At 46.2% G+C, this 26,011-nt stretch overlaps 2 protein-coding genes across 8 annotated transcripts in view; both read left to right on the top strand.

Annotated features, from left to right (window-relative positions):
• CAMK1D (calcium/calmodulin dependent protein kinase ID) overlaps positions 1-26,011 on the top strand; it is a 449,867-nt gene that overhangs the window by 405,496 nt on the left and 18,360 nt on the right. For all 7 annotated transcript variants that reach the window (XM_055087827.1, XM_024129560.2, XM_024129561.3 and 4 more), the window contains one exon: positions 7,683-7,758. In XM_055087827.1, coding sequence (XP_054943802.1) covers positions 7,683-7,758 — 76 coding nt within the window. The remainder of the gene's footprint in view (positions 1-7,682; positions 7,759-26,011) is intronic.
• LOC102985566 (adenosine 5'-monophosphoramidase HINT1-like) lies at positions 17,801-18,854 on the top strand. The gene has a single exon (XM_055087829.1). It carries the CDS (start codon positions 17,918-17,920, stop codon positions 18,563-18,565), a length of 648 nt encoding a protein of 215 aa, XP_054943804.1. The 5' UTR covers positions 17,801-17,917; the 3' UTR covers positions 18,566-18,854.

Below are 26,011 nucleotides of genomic sequence, written 5' to 3'. Positions count from 1 at the left end.
CCGGAGCCTGTGCCCCGCAACGGGAGAGGCCACAACAGTGAGGGGCCCGGGTACCGAAAAAAAAAAAAAAAAAAAAAAAGAATTATAATTGGCGCCAGTGAAAACAAGAACTGGTTAGAACTGGGCATTGCACCCTTGTAGCTACTTAAAGGATGCGGAGAACTCAGGACAGTGGGGATGGGAATCTTGATGACACCTGGCCTGGAGGTAGGAGAGGGTGGGGCTGGGGGAGGGAGGGGGGCAGGGCAGAGAGAGGAAACGTGGAAGGAGCACAGCCTCCCCCCTCAATAAATGCAGAGCCACGAGGGGGCCACGCACAGCCAGAGGTCCTCGGCCATCACATGGATCTCTGATATCGGGACACATGGTCCTGATGCCCACAGCGCTGTCTGTCAACCACGATGAACAACCTGCTCCTGTTGCCGTGTCTAGGCTGGTGCCTGGACCAAGGGGGGATGATGATGTAAATGTGTTGGTGATGAAGTGACCACAAGGATCAAGAACTAGGTGAACCAAGGGACCAACTGGCTCCTTCCAACTCCAAGATTCAAGTTCTCCTGAGCTGCCCTTCCATCGTGTGTGGGCCCAGCTCTGTCCTGACTTCTGAGGGTTTTCATCAAAAGGGTGGAAATCTTCATTTATGAATCATTTTATGTTACGCCAGAATCGAAGGAAAGTACCAAATGATATCAAGAATCCGTTCAGCCTTAATTCTAGAGAGTAATAAAACCTACATTCTTTTTGCTCCTATGATCTTTCCAACTTTTCCTCCTTACATAACAACTACTAATTATACCCATACATATGTGCTGCTTATTTCCTTTAAGCCTCTTAACAGTCCTCAGAGTTGGGCTCTATTAATGTTCCCATCTTACAGATGAACAAGATGGAGGCCGAGAAAGATTAAGGGACTTACCCAAGTCCACACATGTAGTAAGTGGTGGAGCCTAGGTTTCTTTCACTGAAAAGCCAATGTGCCCGACTATTTAAAACTTCTTAAATCCAGACAACTGAAGTCATTTTAAGTAACAAGAACCTAAATCCCGGCAACCATTTCACATCCTTCAGACCTCTCCTACTCTTTCATCTTTACGCCTATTACTTTATTCTTGGAAAACAACATGAACAACATGCATATACTTATTAACAGCACCACTAGCCACAGCGATTTCTTTCCCTGGCTGTATCTTTCTCATTCTGTTTGCACCTTCCCCATCATTTGACTATTGGAGGCAATATTTTCTTTCCCTGGATATTTTTGAGTTCTATTTAGAGTAAGTTCAGTATTTTCAGGGTTGGATTTCGACTGAGTTAAACTTAAAAATCAACACCACCTCTCCCATCTTGCCGTGATCTTGTCTGACTCTGATCATCGTCCTTAGGAAGGCGGCCAAGGCTGGCACAACGTCTGTGTCTACCCTCGATGCCCCGGAGAACAGGTGTGCCATGAGGGCAGGGGCCAGGTGTGCTTTCGTCACCCATAAAGCCAGTGCCTGAAGTGGGATGCAGCCCATTAAATGATTGAATAAGGAGGAACACCACCACCATGGTTCTGGACCACAAGCTCTCCTTTTGCAGCATCGAGGGCTGCTCCTGCCACCCTGGGCTGTCCCTCCTTCTTGTGTCCCCACCCTTCTCCCAGCGGAAGGGGTCATATTTGAAGTAACGAAGAGGAGTGGTCCTCAAACATCCGTGGCGGGGAACAGATCACCTTGAACATGAACGTGGTAACACCATGAGATCTCATTCTCCCCGCTCTCTGCAGAGACGGTTCTCAGCACATCCTTGGACACAGGAAATGGGAAAATTCCTTTTCTGTTTTATGAGCGCCTGAGGACTGGTGACTGTGGCCCCCACCTCCACAAGCCACTGTCCTCGTTTCCAATTCCACTTGGTTAAGCCTTTTTTTTCCTCTCTCTCTTTCAGTAAGGAAAATGGGCAACTTAGTTGTTTTAAAAACAACATGAAAAGTTTCTGAAATTCTTACTGTTTTTTTTCTTTCTGAAATCTCTGGAGTCCTTCCCTTTACCAGGAAACCTTGCTCTGAATCAATATAAAACAGCTCGGTTTATAGAAGACGTTTCCCACCAAGTGGAATTTTCCACAGTGGGTTGGTAGTGAGTCTCACGGCAGTAAATTCAATTATTTTAAATTTTGAACCTACTGTTTCCCTAAAGAGCGTGGGTTAAGCCTGGGGCTCAGAGGAGGGAACATCTGTCCACAGATCTCTCCAGTAGCTCGTGGGATGCTCTGCTGAGGCTGTGTGGTTTATATGGAGATCACTTCTATTGACTGGTGTAAATTAAGCTGATGGGATACTGTTTCTATCGGCAGTAGCCTCAAAAAACCTGAATTGATAGTCCCCAAGATCTGACCAGGAAGGAGGTTCTGAGAGATCATTTAACAGACTATCTTTTCTGCCATTTAGCCCTAGAACTAATAATTCTGAAATCCCTTTGAGAAAAGCTTGTAAAAGGAGAGCAACATGAATGACAGACACCCACAGAGAATTAGGGCTAATTCTGGTTCTTTTATCTCCCAAATTCATGTCAGAAATGGGGCATGTACTCAGCAATTTATCTTACTTGTACCTAATAGATGGACTTCCCAAATGACAGTTGCTTGCAATCCAAAATTTATTTGTGACCCTCTCATTTTTTTGTTCCTGTAGGTACTCACCAAAAATATTTGAGGCAGCTAAGTTTATTTGTAAATCAGTTGTCTGGCGTTTGGAAAACATTTCCTTGTAGAAATAATGGCATGCGTGTTGAGTAGGTTGGGTTCAGTTGCATCACCATTTGGTGAACAACCAGAAGGTACTAAGCCCTGAAAATACAGTCTAGAGATGTTCTCCGGCAGCATGAAGTCTGGACCTTGACAGTGTGATTCACACAGCAGTAAAGGGATGGCTAAGGTACGGTAGGAGCCTACCAGAAGCTAGTGTGTTACAGGTCTTTGATGAATGGACCTGGGAACCCAACTGTCATGGCCCAACACATGTCACCCAGGTGGAGCTGCCTCCACCCCACCCCTGTTCTCTCCCCCTCTATTATGGCTCTTAGCATGTGCCTTGAGCTGCTCCTATGTTGAATGCATACATATTTACAGTTGTTATGTCTTCTTGGATTGATCCTTTGATCATTATATAGTGTCCTTCCTTGTCTCTTGTAACAGTGTTTATTTTAAAGTCTATTTTGTTTGATATGAGTATTGCTACCCCAGCTTTCTTTTGATCTCCATTTGCATGGAGTATCTTTTTCCATCCCTCACTTTCAATCTGTATGTGTCCCTAGGTTTGAAGTGGGGCTCTTGTAGACAGTATATATATGGGTCTTGTTTTTGTATCCATTCAGCCAATCTGTGTCTTTTAGTTGGAGCATTTAATCCACTTATATTTAATGTAATTGTCGATATGTATGTTTCTACTGCCATTTTCTTAATTGTTTCTGGTTTGTTTTTGTAGGTCTTTTTCTTCTCTTGTGTTTCCCGCCTAGAGAAATTCCTTTAGCATTTGATGTAAAGCTGGTTTGGTGGTGCTGAATTCTCTTAGCCTTTGCTTGTCTGTAAAGCTTTTGATTTCTCTGTCGAAACTGAATGAGAGCCTTGCTGGGGAGACTATTCTTGGTTGTAGGTTTTTCCCTTTCATCACTTTAAATATATCAGGCCACTCCCTTCTGGCCTGAAAGGCTGACTTTAGCCAAGCCTAAGAGGCAGTCGGGAGGTTGGACCAGCCACCTATCTTGGATCTGTCCCTTCAGCACTTCCGGGTGGGTGGGTCTCTCTACTGCCACTGATAGCCACTGACAGTCCCCAGGGCCCAGACCTTGAAATGCACTGGAGGAACGTGTATGCCCACCGCACTGGAGTCTTTCCCTTCTGCTATGGCTGTGCCAGGAAACTGAGCCCTTTCCTCCTCTGCCTGGGGGTTGATGGCATCACCGACAGGCCACGGTGCCTCTTAATGACTGCTTTCTCTGTCAATAGCTCCAATTAAGTTATTTCGATTCAAAGCCTCCCTCTGTTAGAAGGTGTGGGGTTGGCCAGAGTCACTGCCAACCTCCCACGACACATGAATTATGCTGGGTACAATTAGGAGAGAAAATCGTTTCTCCGTGGTGAAGAAGTTCTTAATCGGCATCTCCTGCCGGTGCTGGGGGAGAAATGGGATGGTGGTGGCACAGAGAACCCTCATCACTTTCCAAGGCTCTGGATGGGCCGTGCTCTGGGCTTCCTCAGCCTGGGAGCTCATTTGTTGTCCCAAAGTTTGTAAGTTGGATGCTGTGACTTTTTAGAATTACAGCTGAATTCTTGCCAATGGTATAAGATTGATAACACGAGGGAGTCTGGCTGGTTCTCAAAGTGAAAACGGGTCAGAGAGAAGGGGATTCTCCCAGCACTCCAGCTGAAAGGGATCAAGGGAATGGAAGGAGAACCAAAAACCAGATAAGTACAACGGGTTGGCAAAACAATAGCGCCAACTGCAGGACGCAGACGGACAGTGGGAGAGAAAATATCCCACCTGACCTCGGGGGTTCATGATTTGTTCACCATATCAAATTGTCAGGAGGGTTTTGAATATTGTCTGAGAATTTATTTTTGTCAAGAATTACTATGAGATGACCAGTTAGCTATTTAAAGCTAGGTGGGCTTGTTCAAACAATGTCCCAAAGAACATTTGTTTCCAGGAATCATATCACAAAGGAAAATAGAATTTAAGCCGTTCACATGTGTGCCATCATACAATTTTAAAAATATTTTAAGTTGGTGAGAATTTTATTTCCGAATCAGTTTGCTTTGTCTTTTGTATCATGACGTTACACTTCTGGCTTCGCTCTCTGGATTGGGTTCAAGTGCAATTAAGGACCTCACCAGAGGGCAAATGGTTCACCTGCCACCAATTGGTTAAAACATGTTTATATTTCATTGCAGTTGCTGTGACCCAGATAAGACACCACACCAAAGAGAACAAGACATGTTTGGCCCAAGTACATAGAGTTCCACCACCAATGTAGATACCCTGGTATTTGTTCATCATTTAGAACTTTTCCCTAATATCCATACTGTTGATCTAAATCAGAAGTCTTTTTATACGAAAGCATTTACTTGATGTTATAAAGTTTACTAGTTGAACAAAAATCTCATATTTTAAAAAATTTGTGTCATCTGTGGTTTCAAGAATCTAAACATCCCAAGTAACATCCAAGCTCCGACTTGCATAAAAACCAGCCACTTGCTTTTCAAGTCTCTGCAGCGCACTGCCCGATTCTCCAGAACACTGGAGCATTTGCCAGACTGCAGGCAAAGGGCCTGATGTGCAGGTACCGCCAGGTGTGTGGATTTCAGGAGGGGAACCGTGTTCTTTATTCCTGTGTTTGCTGAACAATGGATGATGGCCAGTACTTGCTGTTTTCTAACAGATGATGACGAGGAGGAGCATTTGTTTTTTTAAGAATCCTTCCTGCCCCATCCACAGTGGTGGTCAGGAGAACACGGAGGGTTAGCTCTTCCTAGGAGTCAAGCCTGCTTTCTAGGGGCTGGGTCTTATCCCCTCGTCAGTTGACATCTGGTTTCGTGGAGCGTTTGGGCCAGGCTGTCTCGCCAGCTCCCTAAAGAGCCCTGCAGACGCCGTGACATGGAAGCCAGGGCCTCTGCCCACCTGCTTGATGCGGTGCTCCTGATACCTGCTGTGAGCTGTGCCGGGAGGAGGGGCTGGGTCAGATGTAGCTCTGTGAGCCTTTTCTGCCTCTCTTGAACTTTCCATCAGGCTACGAGGATGGCCCTGGAGGCTCAGAAATATGCTCCTTGCAGAACAAGTCCGCTCCCACCACCTGTGCTCTGTGTGGCTGCTCTGAGAGCGCCTACCTCCTAAATCAGCAAGACTTGGGCTGTGGGAAATGGCTCCCTGTTGTCAGTTGCCGTAATAGAAGCATCTGCGAAAGAGGCTCTTCGCAGTTCTGGGGAAGGGGAAGGATGGATTCAGCCAGCTCCCGATTATCTAAGGGCCACTTCTCCAGTCTGTGAGTCCGCAGCTTTGTAGCGCTCTCTGCTTCCACTACTGCATTGAGGGTAAACACAGCAAAGCTGTACAAACGTATTTATTTAGCTCTTATTAAATTAAAAAAAAAGTCTGATCAGAAGTTTGGAGGAATTGAGGCTGAAACCTAAAATTAGATTTGGGGATTATCTGTGGATTGTATTTCTTACCATCATAACCAGAAACATCCAGCAAGAGTTTGTATCCTTCCCTCTTCTTGCTCAGGAAGGTGCTTATCTGCAACAGGATGAGAGGGTTTCCCTGTTCATTTTTCTGCAAAAGGACTTTGCTTAGAGACTGAAGAAAGACTCACCTTAACAGTCAGTAGATTCCAGTGGAAAGAGCTGGGACAAGGGTGAGATTGAATTGTGTTCAGATCCCAACTGGTCTATATCTCCTAGGTGGCGTCAGAAAAGGGACATCTCTGAGGCTCATTTTCTTTATGGATCAGGTGCAGATAATGGTTAATTGTCAGAGTTGTTGAAAGGATTACAGTAGAGAATGTTTATGAATGACGAGGACGAGACCCAGATCACACAGGCAATTAATTCGGGTTAGACTAAGTGGGCGTAGAGGCCTCTTGGCAGCTGGATCCTGGGGATAAGTGGCTTGATCTCTGAGTCCTCGTGCACCCTCACCTGTAACTTGGAAAGAAGGATAATAATAACTAAGCTCTTCCCCACCAAGAAAGGTTGCGGTGAGTTCATGCGCCCCAACGCATAGAACACACAGTTTAGCCTGACAAGTGCCTTGTAAACTAGAGCTATTTTTTCCTTTCTCTACCTTCTTAAACTTTCTGCAAAGTTTATCCCAGACACTTCAATCAGATGTATTTGCATAAAAAGGAGGTTTTACTTGTGAAGAAGGTTTACTTCCTTTCCTGTGTTTATTTACTCTTTGCACAAATACGTATGGCAGACCCTGCTGAGTGCCGGACACTGGGTGGGTATCCAACACTAGGCAGTAGCCACAGCCACGAACAGGAAGTGTGGGAATAGTACAGAATAAGCCAAGGCCCTGGACTGGTGATGCTTGATGAAGAGTGGGTTAGAACCAAGGAAGTGAGATTCAATAGCATTTTTCCTGTTTCACAGATGAGAAAACAAAATGGCAGTATAGTGACAGATAACCCTGCCCAAAACCTTGGAGCAGGAACTGAGGCAGGACATGGAGAGAAGGTTTTAGGTCTGATCTTGACTGTAAGCCCCACATGAAGGCAGGGGGAGGGGCTTCGCCTGCCTGTCCCCACAGCACCTAGAAGGGCCCTACACAGGGGCCAGAAATGCTTCCTTGAAGTGATTTGAGGTGACTCACACCCCAGACCCCAGACTGAGTATTCTGTCCTCTCTGTCAGTCTGGTCTGAGCTATAGTGCTTAGCCCAGCACTGACATAAAATACCTCCTATCAAGTATGTATGTATTGATTGATAACCTCCAGTTGTACACACACACAAATGCTCCCCTTTTGTCTAGTTACAAAAGCCAACAAATATATCAGATTGTTTCTGCCCACTCAGTTTCTAGACTCACGGAAAGTTCAGCCCAAGTAGCAGACAAAAAGAGCAAAAAGCAAAAAACACCTAAAACCCACCTTATGTCTTAGTCATTTAAATTGTCAGGCTTGTGTCTCTCCTTTGTTGTTTCACAGCTCCCGAGGTCCTCGCACAGAAACCCTACAGCAAAGCTGTCGACTGCTGGTCCATTGGGGTGATTGCCTATATCTTGTAAGTATGGCTTGCCACCTCGGCTTCTTTTTTCCTTTTTTTTAAAAGAAACTGTGACAAAATATACATTTAATTTTGTACACCATTTTAACCTTTTTTTTTTTTTTTTGGCCGCGTTGGGTCTTCATTGCTGCGTGCAGGCTTTCTCTAGTTGCAGCAAGCAGGGGCTACTCTTCGTTGCGGTGCACGGGCTTCTCGTTGCGGTGGCTTCTCTTGTTACAGAGCACGGGCTCTAGAGCGCAGGCCCGGTAGTTGTGGCGCACGGGCTTAGTTGCTCCGCAGCATGTGGGATCTTCCTGGACCAGGGATCGAACCCGTGTCCCCTGCATTGGCAGGCGGATTCTTAACCACTGCACCACCAGGGAAGTTCCTTAACCATTTTTAAGAGTACAATTCAATGGCATCAAGCACATTCATGGTATGGCACAACCATCACCACCATCCATCTCCAGAACTTTTTCATCTTCCCAAACTGAAACCCACTAAATACTAACTCCCATTCATTTCCCCCCAGCCCCTGGCAACCACCATTCTGCTTTCTGTCTCTATGAATTTGCCTTCTCTAGGTATCTCATGGAAGTGGAATCATAAGATATTTGTCCTTTTTTGTCTGTTTTTTTTTTTTTTTTTGCACTTAGCATAATGTCCTCAGGGTTCATCTATGTTGTAGTTAGTATGTGTCAGAATTTCATTCTTTCTTGAGGCTGAATTATATTCCATTGTGTGTGTATATACTACATTTTGTTTATCCATTCATCCATCAATGGACACTTGGGTTGTTTCCACCTTTTGGCTATTGTGAATAAGGCTGTTATGAACACAGGTGTGCAAATATCTGTTCGAGTCCTGCTTTCAATGCTTTGGGGTGTATACTCAGAAGTGGAATTGCTGGATCATATGGTAATTCTATGTTTAACTACTTGAGGAGCTGCCATAATGTTTTCCAAAGCAACACCACCATTTTACATTCCCAACAGTGATGCACAAGGGTCTAGTTTCTCTACATACTTGCGAACACTTATTTTCCATTTTTTCGTAATAGCCCTCCTAAGAGGTATGAAGTGGTAACTTGTTGTGGGTTTGATTTGCATTTCTCTTACGGCTGGTGATGTGTTGAGCATCTTTTCGTGCACCACCCTTGGCTTTGCTGGGGATACAAACCACTATGAAAATATTAGAGCAGGTCCAACAGAAATCACAATAAGAAAAATGTGATAAAAAACCAAAATTTAGCCTTTGAATTCCTCATTTCTTCTCAGGTGCCTTATCTCCATGACCCAGGAAATGCCATGGTCATAGGCTTGTTGCAGTTATTTTAGGATGATCAGTTTTGGTTTTTATGTTTTGATTTGCTTAAGTCCACTGTAAAATTACTTTTTAAGCTACAATTTCTTTTTGTAGTGATATTTTCAAACACTTACTATGGAACATACTTTCAGGATAGGTTTAGGCCAATGAGTTTCTGAAATTGAGAGGAAATGAATTTCTCCCCCTTAGCATCCCTAAGGAGGGGAATGTTTTCTCGCAGACAGAGCCCACTGCACACAATGAAAGGCTGTGAGGGATTGTGATGGGAGAAAGGTCTGACAGTGGCATCCTCAGGGAATGCTGGAAACGTCCCCCCTGTATTGGCTTTGTCTCATTATTTGGGAGGCAAATGGTCTTTCTACAGCATACATTGAACTGGGCAGCATTTACAGTTGAGTGAGGATTTAGCTGACAGCTCCTGTAGATTCTTATCATTATCACGGGAGAATTTATCCATTATAATATATTTGGCCTGTAGGGCTCCCACTTATGGAATTAGGTAAAAGCCAGGTTCATCTGAGCTGCAGAACTAACACACTGCACCTAGAGAATGCTTTCAGTTCCAAGTCACGTTGGCCATCTTCTGCAGTAGTTTCATCCTTTTTGTGGGGGGACGTGGGTTACAGACCCTTTTGAGAATCTAATGAAAGCTGTGGACCCTCTTCCCTAATTCACACTCACACAATTTTGCATACCATATTGGAGGGTCCTGGGTGAGCAGATACTGGCCGTGGGCCCTGTGCTATTTACCTGGCTCCCTAATTTACCTCGACTAAAATTCTTATCCTTACCCAACTTGACTGTGAAAGACTTAGAGAAATGAATCATAAGCCAGTCCTCTTCTAGCAAAGCACCAAAGCGGGTGTTATCTAGAGAAATCTTCCATGGGGCTAAGCAAAACAAAATAGCCCTCATCTGGCCTTCTGCTTATTTGTTCCATTACGTCTGTCCTGAATCTTGAACCACTGCTCTGATCTGCACTAATGTTTATAGATTCCCTTTGTATTCTATAATTGTGTATATAATTATCTCCCTGAAGTCTTGGCATCAGGGTATGATATATCAGTACACCTATGAGGAGGTGTGTTCTGCATTATTGGGATAAGCAGTTTAAAACCAAGCAGTGGTGCCTTAGTCAGCTCCTGCTGCTCTAACAAAATACCACAGACTGGGTGGCTTAACGAACTGACATTTATTTCTCACAGTTCTGGAGGCTGGAAGTCCAAGGTCAGGGTGCCAGCTGGTTTGGTTCTTCGTGAGAGCCCTCTTCCTGGCTTGCAGACGGCCACCTTCTTGCTGTGTCCTCACATGGTAGAGAGAGAGAGAGAGAGAATGCAAGCTCTTTGGTGTCTCTCCTTATAAGGGCACTGATCTATCATGAGAGATCTACCCTCATGACCTGATCACCTCTCAAAAGTCCCATCTCCAAATACCATCAAATTGGGCATTCGGGTTTCAACATGTGAATTCTGGGTTTGGGGATACAAACATTCAATTCATAGCATATATGTTTAAGGTTTTTTGTCCCTAGAACCTCAGTATTCAGTTCTCCCTCTGTCTGTCTCCTATCCTGCATAGGTCAAAACTCATATGAGAAACAAATTATTAAAACAAGTGAAATGAAGCAAAGGTTTCACACAGTTGCTTTTTCTTTCATGGAGGCCTGGGCATCCTGGAATTCCTGTAGTAGTTGCAGTGACCTGACATGAGTTTGAGAACTGATGATGCAGAAGGGTTGATTTTGAGTTGTAGAGAACTTTTCTGTTTTCCATTTCTGATATCTTTTCTTACTCTTCCTCAAAACCAGTTTTTACTGTGAATAGAGACCCCCTATATCTATGCCAATATTAGTAACCTTTATATTAAACTTTCAGTCTCTTGAAAATATCCAGTATCTCTATCCAAGTAGCTGCAGAGAATCCTTTTGTAAACAAAACTTTATTAAGAACCTTCAATCGGTCAGATGGCACTAATTCCATCATGAGGGCCCCACCCCCATGACCTCATATAAACCTAATTACCTCTCAAAGGAGCATCTCCAAACGCCATCATGTTGGGGGGTAGGGTTTCAGCATATGAATTTGGATTACAGAAGTCAATCCATAGTAAATGGTTTGGTTGACCGAAGCTTAGTGAAAGTATTACAGCAAATTCCCCTTAAAACATGGATGCTTCAGGTTGGTCATGGCACCCACTTTATAATAACAATGATATCAAACATTTATATGACAGTGCAGTGCACCCTTGAGTGAAATCACAGTTCTGCTAGTGAGGAAGAAGGCAGGAAATGGATTTGCAGTAGGTAACGAACCATGTCCGCCATGGCCCATAGGTAGGAAAATATCAGAAGGCCAACATGGTTAGAGTATCAAGACAGGAGGATATCAGCAAGAGCCAGAGGAAGGAGAGACCTGGAAGAAAGCTTACGTTTTAACCCAAGTGTAGTGGGAAGCCAAAGAAGGGTTGACCAGAGGTGTGACATGATCTGATTTTCACTTGAGTGTTATTCTGGCTGCTCTGTGAACAAGGGATTGGACAGAGCAGAAGTGGAGTGTGGAGACTGGTTCAGAGGCTTAGGTCAGATGAGTGGTAATGGTTGCTTCTACCAGGGGGGCAGGGATGGAGGAGGAGTGGTAGATATACTTCGGATGTGAAGAATGAAGGAGAGGGATGTTTCAAGGATAAACCCAAGTTTGGGGCAGATGGCTAGGAGAGTGGTGTAGGAACAAGTTTAGGGGGTAGGTGAGATCAAGAATTTCGTTTTGGGCATGTTGAACTTGAGATGCCTTTGGGATACCCACTGACTAGTGTAAGCATGTGTGAGTTCAGAAATCTGGGGTAGAGAGTCTGGCATATAAATCTGGGTATGATCTGAGCAGTAGGACATCCAGATCCTTATCACTGCAGTACACAATACAATATTTGGTTGGGGTCATGTAGAGCATCAAGCAAAGAAATACTGTATTTCTTTGTTTCTATTTTAAGTACAAACTTGGTAAGCATAAACTTGATGGTTACCTGGTCACCAGTAGCTTTACCCCAGGGATTAGTCTCGGGTTGATTTCATGATTTTGTCAGACTACAAAATGGCAGCCTGGGTTTTTGTCTTCCCTGGTGCCTTCCAGAGCTCTGAGAGTCTTAAGCAGAGAATGAATGGACTTTGGACATCTCATTTGTACCTTCCAAGATGTTCAGATCCTTATGAGTGAAAGGCCAAATCCTAGATATAAATTGCTACATAATAGGTCTATGCCTGCAGAACCACTGGTCTCAAATTCATCATTATCATTGGACTTCCTTGGTGGTCCAGTGGTTAAGACCCCACGCTTCCACTGCAGGGGGCACAGGTTCGATCCCTGGTTGGGGAAGTTCCACATGCTGCACGGTGCAACCAAAAGGAAAGAAAAAAATCATCCACTATCAGTGTCAACAACTGGCTTTTCTTGAGTACATTCTCTATTCCAGGCACTGCAGTAGGTGCTAAAGATAATCAAGATGACAAAGACACGATGCCTCTCATCAGAGTACTAACAGTGTATATGGCGGGACAAGTAGTTTCCTAAGTAGACTGAGTGACAGCAAGGCTTGTGTACAGCTCTAGGAGTTTCTAGGATGAAGCCACCATTGAGGAGGATGGGAGTATTCAGGAAGGGGGCACCACTATTCCAATGATGTCTAGAAGGTTGGAAAAGTCTAACGTAAGCAGAGAAGCTAGAGGATAGCATCCCAACCAGGGGAGGGGTGCAGGCACAGGAACAGGGGTGCCTGAGACATGTTTGAGGACTGACGAAAATATTCTGTGAAAGGCTCTGGCCGGGTTGGTGTTCCCAGCACAAGGCTGGCTCCAAGTTGAACTAGTGTCAGAAGCTAGAACTCGTGGACCTCAGCCTCAGACTCTGGCTACTTCCCACGGATTCACTGTGCCTGGTCTTCCCATCCCATCCTTGCTCTGAAGACTGGTGAGGAAGGCCGCTGAGTGGGTCGTGACCAATAGGAAACACACGGGGAAGCCGGCTATCCCCTGGGGATCCGTGCAGAGCCCCTCATTCTTCACATCACCTGTAATGGGAAAGAGATTAGTCTCTGCCATTTGGGGGGTGCAGCGGTATTATTTTCCTTTGATAAACCTGTCACACTGAGATACCAGATTGCAGCAACGGTGGCTGTGACAGACACCGCATTTTCTCCTCTCCATGTGCCATGCAAACATTCTTCATTTTGTCAGTGCAGGTCCTTGATGAATTGCTTCTCTTTGGATCTCCACACTCATTTCTGTTATCCATCATTTGGCAGGAGAGATATTTTTTCCTAACAAGGAGACTCATGTTTTTAAAACCCTTTTGATAGGTCCTTACCCTGCCCAGGAATCTTCCTTTGGGGATCAGGACCTGCAAAACACATCTTTGCCTGAGTAGCCTAAGCTGCTGGGAAGGATTGAGGCTGGAGTGGGCTGGACACCGTGATGAATCTGCTGGTGTCCAGGCTGATGAGGTTGGCTCAGCCAAGGTAGCCCAAGTTCCAAGGAAATAAAGTTTGCCACTCAAGATGAGAATCAGCATCTCATTGTCCAAACTCGATCTTGTGATTCCATGTAGGCTGCCTTTCTGCTGACAACTTCGAGGAGATTGTTGAATGATCACCTGCCTACATATTCTGCTTATGGATGCAACATGTTGTGGAGAAACACGGCGAATGTTTGCTGGTATAAAAACTGAGATCTTAAGGAGAGCAGGGCATTAGGGCAGGCTGGATGGTTAGGGTGGACTGTTCCGTGGGTGGTGAGGGTACTTACCCATGCTGTGACCTGTGACCTCTCTGCCTAGAGAAAATCCCAGGCAAATACTTTTGGTCACACCCTTACTTTTTGACTGGCCTCCTACATGGTTCAGTTTTTTAAACTAGGTCACAGAAATAAACTGGCCAATGTACAGAGCATAATTAGCTTTGTAAGAATGGAACTAAGAATGCTTAACCCGCGTGCTACATCCACTTTCTGAGACAATGGTAGCTCCTCACCAAGGTAGCCACCATTCTTTCAACCACTGACAGCTGCCTCTTGACGGATGCATACGTCCCAGGGAGGCAGCAAGAACCCAAGCTTCAGTAGGAGAGAATGCGGTGTAATTACTGAACCCCGGTGAACATCCAAGCCTGGGGTATTGTGATGGTTGTTACCAGTACTCTCAGTATGAGGATGGTTAACACTAATAGGAATAACGGACTGGCATTGTCAGCACGCAGCAATCATCTTATATTCATACGCTACGCAAAGTGGGACACGTAGCCACATTCAGGTCGCATGGGTTCACGGTCTGAACTTTGGCTTTAGACGTTTGGAAACGACATCAGATCTGTTGCTTCATCTTTTGCTCAGACGATCCCAGCGACCTGATTCACACTAGCCAGACTCCAAAGAGATTTAAAAAAAAAAAAAAAAAAAAAAGACACAATTAGAGTGTCCATTTATTAAATCATAATGAGATGCATGCCCTGTGGGTTAATAGGATATGCACGTCATAAAACTAGCAAGTTCCAGGAGAAAAGCTCCAGGAGAAAGCAAATTCAAACGGGGAATTTCTTTAGTGAATGAGGGGTCAGAGCAGTGGAGTTGGAGTGGGGTGGAGTTGGGTGGCCTTGGGTGTTTTCATAGAGCCTGTCACGGGCTCCAGGTCACCTTTCTCTCCCAAAGGTGATTGTCTGACAAGGCGCACAGGGGTGCGCGTCGGCCGGTCGGGGTGGTGCGCGCAGACAGTTCGTACACCCGCTGCCCCTTCCTCCTGCCTTGAAGACCAGCCACTACCCTGCGCCCTTCCTTTGTCATTCCAGCCTCACCGTTTTTGTTTCAGCAGGCGTTGATGGTTGGTTATAATTCACAGGTTCACGGGTTTTACTTCGCCTACTGCATTTCAGTGTGGCTGCTTTCTGAGGGTTTTCCGAAAGATACCCAGTTCTCCCCCCCGCCCCCCGCCAGAGTCTCTACTGAGTGGACCCTGTGGCTGCCTAAATGCCTTTTGTTTACAAGTCCTGCTTGACCACATTTCAGCTTTGTTGGTGGGCCTGTGACCCTCTCTTCGCTGCTTTGGAAGAAAGACTGTTGCTTGTCTGTTGACAGTTGGCTCACCTCTAACCCTTAGGAGAGCCAAACGTAAAATACTCCCTGGTTTCAAAGAGTGAGTGCAGGGATAGGCTCAGGGTGATGGAGGAAATTTTACAAGCAGTGTCACTGAGGTGAAGAAGTTCTGCGTCTTCCATGGTGGTCGGAGCAGCTTCCTGCCGGTGACCTCAGGGAGGGTGGAATCCACCCGTATCTGTGCCTTTGTCTTTGCAAAGCCCCCGGTAGAGAGGGCACCCAGCGGGAGAAGCAGGAAGGGAACGGCTCCTTTTACACACTGAATGGTGCCGCCTCAGGCCAAATGGAAAAACATTTCAGGTAAAGCATCATCTGGAAACTGTCATTTAAGTAGTATCTAAATGCATCGGGATATTTAGCCTGGAGAATGGAAGGCAGGGGATTGACATTCACTCACTTAACTAACACTTATTGATCCTAGTATGTGTCCGGCAATCTCATGGGGCTGCTGAGCTGGATTCATCGCTGCCGGGCCGCGGAGTCGCTACTGTGGCGACAGACAGTGAACAGATAACTTACAATCCAGTCTCGCTGCCGGGCCGCGGAGTCGCTACTGTGGCGACAGACAGTGAACAGATAACTTACAATCCAGTCTCGCTGCCTGTCACGGAGATGGGAGGCAAGATCAGGGAGAGTTCCCAGGGGAGAGACGTGAACCCTGCCCGGGCCTTGAGGAAGGCTCCGTAAGAGCGGTGTACGGTGATCTGGGCTTGGAAGGACTGTCTTCAAATATCGGCAAGGCCGTCAGGCAGGGGAGGTCGATGGTTTATCCTCCAAGACTCAATTACGCAAGACGGAAGAGATATGGGAACATATGTATATGTATAACTGATTCACTTTGTTGTAAAGGAGAAACTAACACACTATTGTAAAACAGTTATACTCCAGTAAAGATGTTAAAAAAAAAAAAAGACTCAATTATCTAAGGAGATGATGTGCTTACTGTGTTTGATAAAAGATGTCCCGTTCAATTTGAGACATAATTTTTAAAATATAACTTGGAAGGTTTGATCCGGCTTTGAACTTATATATTACCAACACTTGGGACTTCCCTGGTGGCGCAGTGGTTAGGAATCTGCCTGCCAGTGCAGGGGACATGGGTTCAAGCCCTTGTCCGGGAAGATCCCACATGCCGCGGAGCAACTAAGCCCCTGCGCCACAACTACTGAGCCTGTGCTCTAGAGCCCGCGAGCCACAACTACTGAGCCCGTGTGCCACAACTACTGAGTCTGCGCTCTAGAGCCCGTGTGCCACAACTACTGAAGCCCGTGCGCCTAGAGCCCGTGCTCCGCGACAAGAGAAGCCACCGCACCGCAACAAAGAGTAGCCCCCGCTCACCGCAACTAGAGAAAGCCCACGCGCAGCAACGAAGACCCAATGCAGCCAAAAATAAATAAATAAACCAGGCTCGCTGCCTGGCCGCGGAGTCGCTACTGTGGCGACAGACAGTGAACAGATAACTTACAATCCAGTCTCGCTGCCGGGCCGCGGAGTCGCTACTGTGGCGACAGACAGTGAACAGATAACTTACAATCCAGTCTTGCTGGCTGTCACGGAGATGGGAGGCAAGATCAGGGAGAGTTCCCAGGGGAGAGACGTGAACCCTGCCCGGGCCTTGAGGAAGGCTCCGTAAGAGCGGTGTACGGTGATCTGGGCTTGGAAGGACTGTCTTCAAATATCGGCAAGGCCGTCAGGCAGGGGAGGTCGATGGTTTATCCTCCAAGACTCAATTACGCAAGACGGAAGAGATATGGGAACATATGTATATGTATAACTGATTCACTTTGTTGTAAAGGAGAAACTAACACACTATTGTAAAACAGTTATACTCCAGTAAAGATGTTAAAAAAAAAAAAAGACTCAATTATCTAAGGAGATGATGTGCTTACTGTGTTTGATAAAAGATGTCCCGTTCAATTTGAGACATAATTTTTAAAATATAACTTGGAAGGTTTGATCCGGCTTTGAACTTATATATTACCAACACTTGGGACTTCCCTGGTGGCGCAGTGGTTAGGAATCTGCCTGCCAGTGCAGGGGACATGGGTTCAAGCCCTTGTCCGGGAAGATCCCACATGCCGCGGAGCAACTAAGCCCCTGCGCCACAACTACTGTGCCTGTGCTCTAGAGCCCGCGAGCCACAACTACTGAGCCCGTGTGCCACAACTACTGAGTCTGCGCTCTAGAGCCCGTGTGCCACAACTACTGAAGCCCGTGCGCCTAGAGCCCGTGCTCCGCGACAAGAGAAGCCACCGCACCGCAACAAAGAGTAGCCCCCGCTCACCGCAACTAGAGAAAGCCCACGCGCAGCAACGAAGACCCAATGCAGCCAAAAATAAATAAATAAATATATATCACCAACACTTAGTAATGGGAAAAATATAATCTCTGAATATCAGGATGTTGAATTTGTCTAGCACCACACCGAGCAAATGAAAGAATCAAAAGAGGCTTTTATTATGTTTTAAAAGATTTACCGTCTGGAATGTAGCACCGCAGCACAGAGACAGAAGGGAGGCAGTACAGAGATAGTTAAAAAACCAAAAGGGGCACAGAGAGTGAAATGGCCAGCTTGCCAGGAGCTGTAGTAACAAGAATCATGAATTCAGACCACTTAGTCTGAGCGGGGTTCGTGCCCAGTAGGAGAAGAAATGGAGGTGGGAAGGGGAGAGGTACCAGTTCACACCAGCAAGTCTGGAAACACTCGTGGAGGTGGTTCAGATGGAGGGACCGGGAGCCCATGATTCAGTGCCAAGTACAGGTGCACCGGAGTCGGGCAACACACAAGACCGCTTTCCGGCTTCCGATCACCTTGCTGTGCTCTCACAATGCACTTCCAGGGATGCACCTCTGAGAATGAAAACAGTTTCTAATCATCCTCAGAAGTGCCTTGGGACGGAGCCATCGGAGGCCAGGGGACAAGTGAACAGTTCAATCAAAAGCCAAGGCCAGCTTCTCCCCCGCCGGCCGCACGGGAGGGAGGCCGAGATGACAGATGAGATCGCTAAGGCTCAGGCCGCCCGGCCTGGTGGCAGCACGATCTTCAGGAAGATCATTCGCAAGGAAATCCCAGCCAAAATCATTTATGAGGATGCCCAGTGTCTTGCTTTCCATGACATTTCCCCTCAAGCACCAACACATTTTCTGCTGATACCCAAGAAACATATATCCCAGATTTCTTCGGCAGAAGATGACGATGAAAGTCTTCTTGGACATTTAATGATTTTTGGCAGGAAATGTGCTGCTGATCTGGGCCTGAAGAAGCGTTATCGAATGGTGGTGAATGAAGGTTCAGATGGGGGACAGTCTGTCTGTCATGTTCATCTCCGTGTTCTTGGAGGTCGGCAGATGAATTGGCCTCCTGGGTAAGCGTGTTGTAGGGATAATTTTCCCTTCTCTATGCAGTGATCAGGTCTGCAAGTTCCAATACGCAAGACAATACTTGTTTTGCCTGTGTATGGAGAGATTGCAGAAATAATTTTAAAAACCCATACATAATAAAAGACGTTGTTGCATGGTCTGAATTCTGTATCTGACTTATTTTTTTTTTAATATTTGTTGGAATGTTTGAAGGTGGAGTTCATAATTTGGGAGGTTTTTGTTTTTTCTCCCCAAGGAGGACTCAGCATATGTACATGGCAATAATGCTGTGACTGATCTTTGAAGACAAATTTAAAATTTTCATAAATTTAGCTTTAGCTTTGAAATATCCTTTTAGGGTAAAATATTAGTCCAGGAGAAGATTTTCTAATCCAGTTCTCTTATTTTCTAAGAACAAAGGATCATGTGATGTGATTGATCCAGAAAGTGACAGTTGTAGGTGTAACAAAAATGCTTTTTGTCCAGCTCACATGTTTCCCCTGGACTACTGGATAGTGTGGAAAGGATGAAAGTAGATTTGTCACAGAATCTTTGATGACCATGTGAAGCCACACAATGGTGTTTCCTTGTTACCTAACGCTATTGATTATAAAGACTTGAAAATATATTATTTAGAATTAACTCTCCAAATTGAAAACTCATTGTTGGGAATGTGTATGCGCACACTAGCAAAAATTTTTAAGTTATGCATGACTCCGGCTATGTAGAGTTGGGGGGAGATCTCAGGGTTTGAGTTCTTATGTAGGCTGACAGCAAAACTTTTTTTTTTTTTTGGTCTTGCCATGCACCCTAGCCTCTCTAAGTTTGCACAGGGCAAATAGTTTTGCTTCTTTACTTTCCTTCATGTAGGCACTTTCCAGCTTCTAAAATTTATTTAATACTTCTTGCCTGCTTTGTCTCTTCTCTTGTTCTCTTTGTGTTTATGGGTTCCTTCCATTTTTAATCCCTAAGACCATTTTAGTAGATTTTGACACATTTTATTGTAAATTGTTTTTCTTCTAAATGTTTAATTTTATTAGTGATTTTAAAAATTTAAGGGGAGTGGATTAGGGAAATTGGCTGTATATGTCTTACAAGTGGGTTTTTTTCCAGATGTCATTTTTTTTACTTTGTTTATGGTGTTTAAAATATTTATATAGTTAATGTATCAATTTTTAATTTAGTTCATATTTTTAAGAGCTTTTCCCACCCTAGGAGGATTTATTAAAAAAATTTTCCCCTAATACTTTATGGCTTTATGTATTTTTATGACTTTTTTATGAGGGAAGGTCTGGGGCGGGGGAGGAGTTTTGGAGGGATTTGTGCCGCTGTAAAAAATGTAATAATGAGGGCTTCCCTGGTGGCGCAGTGGTTGGGAGTCCGCCTGCCGAGGCAGGGGACGTGGGTTCGTGCCCCGGTCCGGGAGGATCCCACATGCCGCGGAGCTATATAAGTGGGTTGAGTCTACTTTCCTTAGGCATATTAACTTTCCCATTGATTTCGTCAAACTAGTGCTAATAAATCAGGTAAATAACCAAAAAATAAAAATAAAATAAAATAAAGCCAAGGCCAACAGGATGGAGGTACCAAGGCATCTCCCAAGTGCGGCTGTTAGTCTGCACAGATTCGTAACTGCTTACCAAGCAGAACGTGAGAGAGAAGGAAGCTGGGGGGATGGAGGAGGGAGGGAGGGAGCAAGGGCCCCACAGCTAAAAAAGCAAAATCTAGGTGCAAAAGTCGAGCTGGAAATCCGCTGGGGTTCAGAACCATCAGTTAGTGCGCATGTTAATCACCTCCGGGCTGGATGTCTGCACCCCTTGGTGCAGATCCATCACTCTTGAGAACGAATTTTAGCTGCTGAAAGTTTCGCTGTGTTTCTCCTAACGCAACATCCCGGCTGTTGGATGCTCCCCTCACTCACCCTCTCCTCCCCACCAAGCCCTCCGATCCACCGTCAGCGGAAGCTGAGTTGGAAGTGGGTTTGTCCGAACCTCCTTCACTTGTACGTCACCTGCCGGAGGAGGCGTGGGGCCTCTGTGCTCATCCCCGAGACTTCCTGGAGGTGCTGTCCGTTTGGCTGATGCAAGAATCAAAGAGTGATACACTTGGAGGTAGAACCCTGGATCACAACACAGCAGCTTAGGATGATGTCTTGTCCAGCCTAACCCTTTACTGTGTACAGAATTTTTTTAAACTGTTACTCCAAGTGGAGTATGCTGCTAACTTCTCACGCTTGGGGAAGTGTTTTTTCTTCTTCGCCTCCTGCCTGGCTCCCGGTCTTCAGCTCCGGTGTGTATAAACTTTCTAAGGGATGTGTTTCCCATCTACCTTCCAGTGTCCCTTTCCTTCCTCCTCTAGGTGTTTCCCTGATCTGCTTCCTCCTTCTCAGCTTTCAACGTATTAACCAAATCTCAGGGGTGACGTGGGACATTTATCCATTGCATTTCACCAACGATGCCTTGCTGATGTCAGCCTGCATGTGGTTCTAATATGTGAACCTTCCCTTGTCTCTTCCAAGTTGGCAAGGAGAAAGCTCTGGCATGCACATAATCAAATCTCTAGTTGCTGAAGTAGTTGCATTACAGTTTTGTAAACATTTGGGTCTCCTTGGTCATTCTGGTCTATAAATCCGAATAATATGCTGAAATCTATGTTGCCGCTTGAGCCTTGCAACTAATTGCCAGAGATTTGTCAGCTTAAAATGCTTTGCTTTATTGTATTATTTTTAAAAGTCTGTCCTATTAACCGGAGTAAGACAAATACAACCCAGATTCCTTAGTATGGGGTCCCAGACATTCATCCAATAAACACTTGTTGAATAACTACTGACAGCCAAGACAAAGGGTGAACTGGTGGCTGTCCAGTGGTTGTTACATATCCAACAGACTCTAGCATCCAGAGGAGGGACGCCCAGATTCGATTGATTTTGTGAGTGTTTTTCAGAGACCCGTTGGGCCTGGGTGGGCCCTGTGTGGCTCCTCTGGTTTGCAATATACGGGCAGTTTTGTTGTTTTGCTCAATTGCATAAAAATATTCTCTCTTCACAAATATACCTTTGAGTAAGTGTTCTCAGGGAAGCTTGAGCTATTCCTAGAATTGAGGGCTCCTTGGCAAAATGCTTGGAAATACCGGCCCACAAAGATTAAGGTTGAAAAGCAGGTCTCCAGGACATCCTGTCCTCGTATCCATCACACAGGGTACAGAATCACGACCAGAGGAAGCATCTCTCTCCTTCCCTTCTAGAGCAGTTTAGAAGTTTAGGTCAGGATGTGTGGTCATTTGCGGGTGATTCTGAGACTAGTTACAAAATTTTAAAATATGTTGCTTTGTTTTCACGTTTAGAATGTAAACTGAGTCCCTCAGGACTCGTCTGTTGGTCTTTCTGATGGTGAGCAGGGCCCCAGTTCACAGTATTTCAGCTGAAGGAACCTGAAAAGTGAGATGGAGTTGGTGGGATGGAAAAGAGAAGAAGTAGTGATAAGGGTGGACGGCTGGCATTTAGTGATTGTTGTGTGACAGGCGCTTACAAATGTTATATCTTTTCTCTGTATCCATCCATCAATCCATGTGTGTGTGTTATATGTAGTATAGATTAGTCTATAGTGTATGTTATATATGTTATAATATCTCTCTATAAGGTGGGCCTTATTAGCCTCCTTTCACAGAGGAACCTGAGACCGGGAGACAATATATAATTTCCCCAAAGGCACTCCACCAGGGCTTGCTGGAGCCAGGATTTGAATCTGTGTCTTTATTTCTCTAAATCCCAGGCTGAGGAAACCACATCATGAAACTCCTCCGAAAGCAAAGTCAGTCCTCAGAGAACAGCAACACACCTTCCCTTGAAAAATCACTTCTCTCTTCACCTTCAGAGCCCTTCTTCCAATTAGACTGAAGGGCAAGATCTGGGTTGCTGTTTCCTAATGATGATTCAGTCGTCAGTGCGGGCTGTTGTGCTCAGATGCTTTTTATGTAAAATATTCGCAATATGTTTGGGCACTTAGGAAGCATCTTTCAGGTGGTCAGAAAACTTGCTTATACGTGTTACTTGATTTTGCAGTTACTCTGGGTCAGTGAGGCAGGCCTGAACTTCTGCCCAGCCCTGCTGAGTTCCACAGGGTCTGGACAGCAGATTTTCTATCCTCCGCATCCCCTTGCAGCTCTGTGGTGGAGCAAAGGGCCGAACAAAGGCTGCTGGACGTGACCGTAGTGGGACTTGGTTGAGTAGAGACCCAGGTTCACTTTTCTCCATCCTTCTCTCCCACCGACAGGCCACAATGGTCCCAAGCATGCTCCTGCCATCCGTCTTTCCAGAAGGCAGGCTGGGGTGGAACATTAGGTGTTGATTTTCTAACTGTAAGGACACAACTGCCCGGAGCTGCTTCCCCAAGGGGGGAACCATGTCCACTGAAAAGAGAAGTTTTAACTGCCAGGTGGCACGGTGACGTGTCGGGGCCACCCTCAGACCCACCCTTACCCCTGTGTTCTCCCACGGTTGATGGCAGCCCCCGCGTCCGTGCTGGGGACCTGGGAGGCATCCTGGCCTTCCCTCTCCACATCGCCGATCACCTCATCTTCCTGGGTTTCCTCTGAACTCTTTTGGAATCTGTTCCCCCGATCCAACTACCACCACCTGCGCCGTCCTGTCCTTCCTTTGCCGGAGCACAGCTGCTAACTTGTCCTTCTGCCTCAAAGCCACCTTCCTCACAGCTGCAAAGCCAGTCGCCTGCCTGTATGGCTTCCCTGTCTACACCTTTATCCATTTATCCATCAGTGGACACACAGATTGTTTTCATGTCTTGGCCATAGTGAATAACACTGCAGTGAACATGGGAGCATGCGTATCTCTTCAAGGCACTGATTTCATTTCCTTTGGGAATATTATCCAGAAGAGGGATTCCTGGATCACATGGTAGCTCCATTTTTAATTTTTTGAGAAACCTCCGTAACATTTTCCATACTGGCTGCACCATTTTGCATTCCCACCAACGGTGCACAAGAGTTCCATTTTCTCCACATCCCAACACTTGTTAACTTCTGTTTTTCTGATAGTAGCCATGCTAACAGGTGACATCTCATTGCCTACCAGCACTTCTGATACCAGCTCCTTCCCGTCTTCTCTGTGTCTGTCTCTGGTACCAGAAGCCATAAGGAAAGGCAGAACCTTAAATCTGTAATTCAAAGGTCCAAGAAATATGCAAGAACATAGAAGGGTGAGGTGAATTATGACAATAAAGTTACATAAAAGGGGAAAAGAGGTAACAACTGATCATTATTTGCAAATCTTTTCAGCAGGCGTCCATTTTTATAGGGACGCGTATACATGGCCGAGGGCAAGCGAGGGGGAAGAACGTCCCTTAACGTAGCATAATTACCACAGTCAAGTCTCAGGACCTCTCAGCAGGAGCTCTTATGCTATCACAGCATTTCATTTTCCAAGAATAACTGTGCCCTGGTGAATCAGCCATGGTTGGCCGTGGCCAATTTTCACATTCATTTATGTTAAAAGTGCTCTTCATGGAAAACCTCCTTTATGAACCTTGTCCACAAGACAAAAGTGGCATTTTAGATAACCCATTGCATTCTCTCTACAAACACAGGCCAGGTTGCCCGCAGCACCTGGCCCTGCACACTGGGTTCTTCTGGAACATCTGTCAGTGACACAGAGCATTGCTTTTTTACCACCTCCTGAGAGGGGTGAGATACAGGAGGGAGGAGTCGGGGTAGGTGGGAACTTTGACAGCTACCTGGGCTGGGCAGTGGTGGGCTATCCTTCATCCGTCATCCTTGTCTCTTGTTTCAGAGCCCACCCAGGGGGCTCAACAGCCAACGATGAAGCCTATTTTTCAAGAGCATCTTTGTTCATCCAAACATTTACCCAGGATCTGCCATGGGTAGACCCTGGGCTGGACACTGAAAATCCAAAGACAAAAGTAAGACATAAGACATGGTCCTGCCTTAAGGAGCTTGTGGACAGGTCAGGGCAGCATGCAGTGTAGGAAGTGTCACCACGGAGCTCTGTCTGCTGCCGTGGGGACACAGAGCAGGGCACCGACCCCACCTAGCAGCAGGGGACTGGGTCTTCCTAGTAACACGGCAGCTGGTCTCCAAGGGTGTGCCAGAGTCGATGGAAGGGGCCAGGGGAGGGCAGCCCAGGTAGAGTGCATACCTTTACCTTGGTCCAGAAACAAAAAGTTCCCAGTGGGCAGCGAACCAACCCCAAGCATCTTAGCTACTAGACCCAGAGTGTGGGAAATGAGGTTGGGGAAGTAGCGTCCAGTTGCCAGGTTCTGTTTGCAGATGAAGGGACCGGTGGGCAAATGAAATGGCCTGCAGAGAGAATTCAAAGTCAAGACTGAAACATAAGGTTCAGTTCTCAAGCCTCCTTCCCTTTAGTGAATAGGCAAAACAGTTAAGAACACAGACCTGGAATCAGACAGGTAGGGCTGGCGTCCTGACTTTGCTGCAAGTTAGTTTCTCTGCCTTTATTTTTTTAATATCAATTTATTTATTTTATTTATTTAATTTTGGCTGCGTTGGGTCTTCGTTGCTGCGCGAGGCTTTCTCTAGTTGTGACGGGCTTGGGCTGCTCTTAGTTGTGGTGCGCGGGCTTCTCATTGTGGTGGCTTCTCTTGTGGAGCATGGGCTCTAGGTGTGTGGGCTTCAGTAGTTGTGGCACTCAGGCTCAGTAGTTGTGGCTTGCGGGCTCTAGAGCGCAGGCTCAGTAGTTGTAGCGCACGGGCTTAGTTGCTCCGCGGCATGTGGGGTCCTCCCGGACCAGGGCTCGAACCCGTGTCCCCTGCCTTGGCAGGCGGATTCTTAACCACTGCGCCTCCAGGGAAGCCCCGTTTCTCTACCTTTAAAATGAGAATTGTTTGAGGACTGTATACACGGATCTGGTGTGAGGGGGCCACAAGGAATAATAGCACCGGGACCTTGAGATTTATAGCAGCTGAGCCATAAGCACCCTTAGACCCTCGGTGATTGGGGGAGGGAGAAAGCAGTTACCACACCCAAGGGAGTCTGGTAGAGTCCCCTCCCTTGAGAGCAGCACTGGCCCTCAGCCCAGGGGTGTAACCAGCCTGAGCTCTGGATGGGAAGGCTCAGGGTAACACTCACCCTGCCCTGACTTCCTCATCTCCCCTGGGGCCCCCACTGGCCAACCCCCTACCAGATGCCAGAGAGTTCAGTCAACCCTCCGTACAGGTCAGCCTCCCAGGGACAGAGCAGAGCGGAGGGTGGCTCTGAAGGACACAGGGAAGGTGTTGGGGAAGCCCACCTCCGGGGGGAGTGAGGGGTTTTTTGTTTTCATTTTTTTGTATTTTTTTAATATATTTTATTTATTTATTTATTTATTTTGCGGTATGCAGGCCTCTCACTGCTGTGGCCTCTCCCGTTGCGGAGCACGGGCTCCGGACGCGCAGGCTCAGCGGCCACGGCTCACGGGCCCAGCCG

Source organism: Physeter macrocephalus, chromosome 11, assembly GCF_002837175.3.
Source record: "Physeter macrocephalus isolate SW-GA chromosome 11, ASM283717v5, whole genome shotgun sequence".
Lineage (NCBI taxonomy): Eukaryota > Metazoa > Chordata > Mammalia > Artiodactyla > Physeteridae > Physeter > Physeter macrocephalus.
The sequence above is the reverse complement of the archived record's forward strand: the minus strand, read 5'-3'. Positions and strand labels throughout refer to the sequence as shown.

Excerpts from the sequence above, each read along its gene's own strand:
- LOC102985566 (XM_055087829.1), top strand. The coding sequence starts at position 17,918 with ATGGAGGGACCGGGAGCCCATGATTCAGTGCCAAGTACAGGTGCACCG.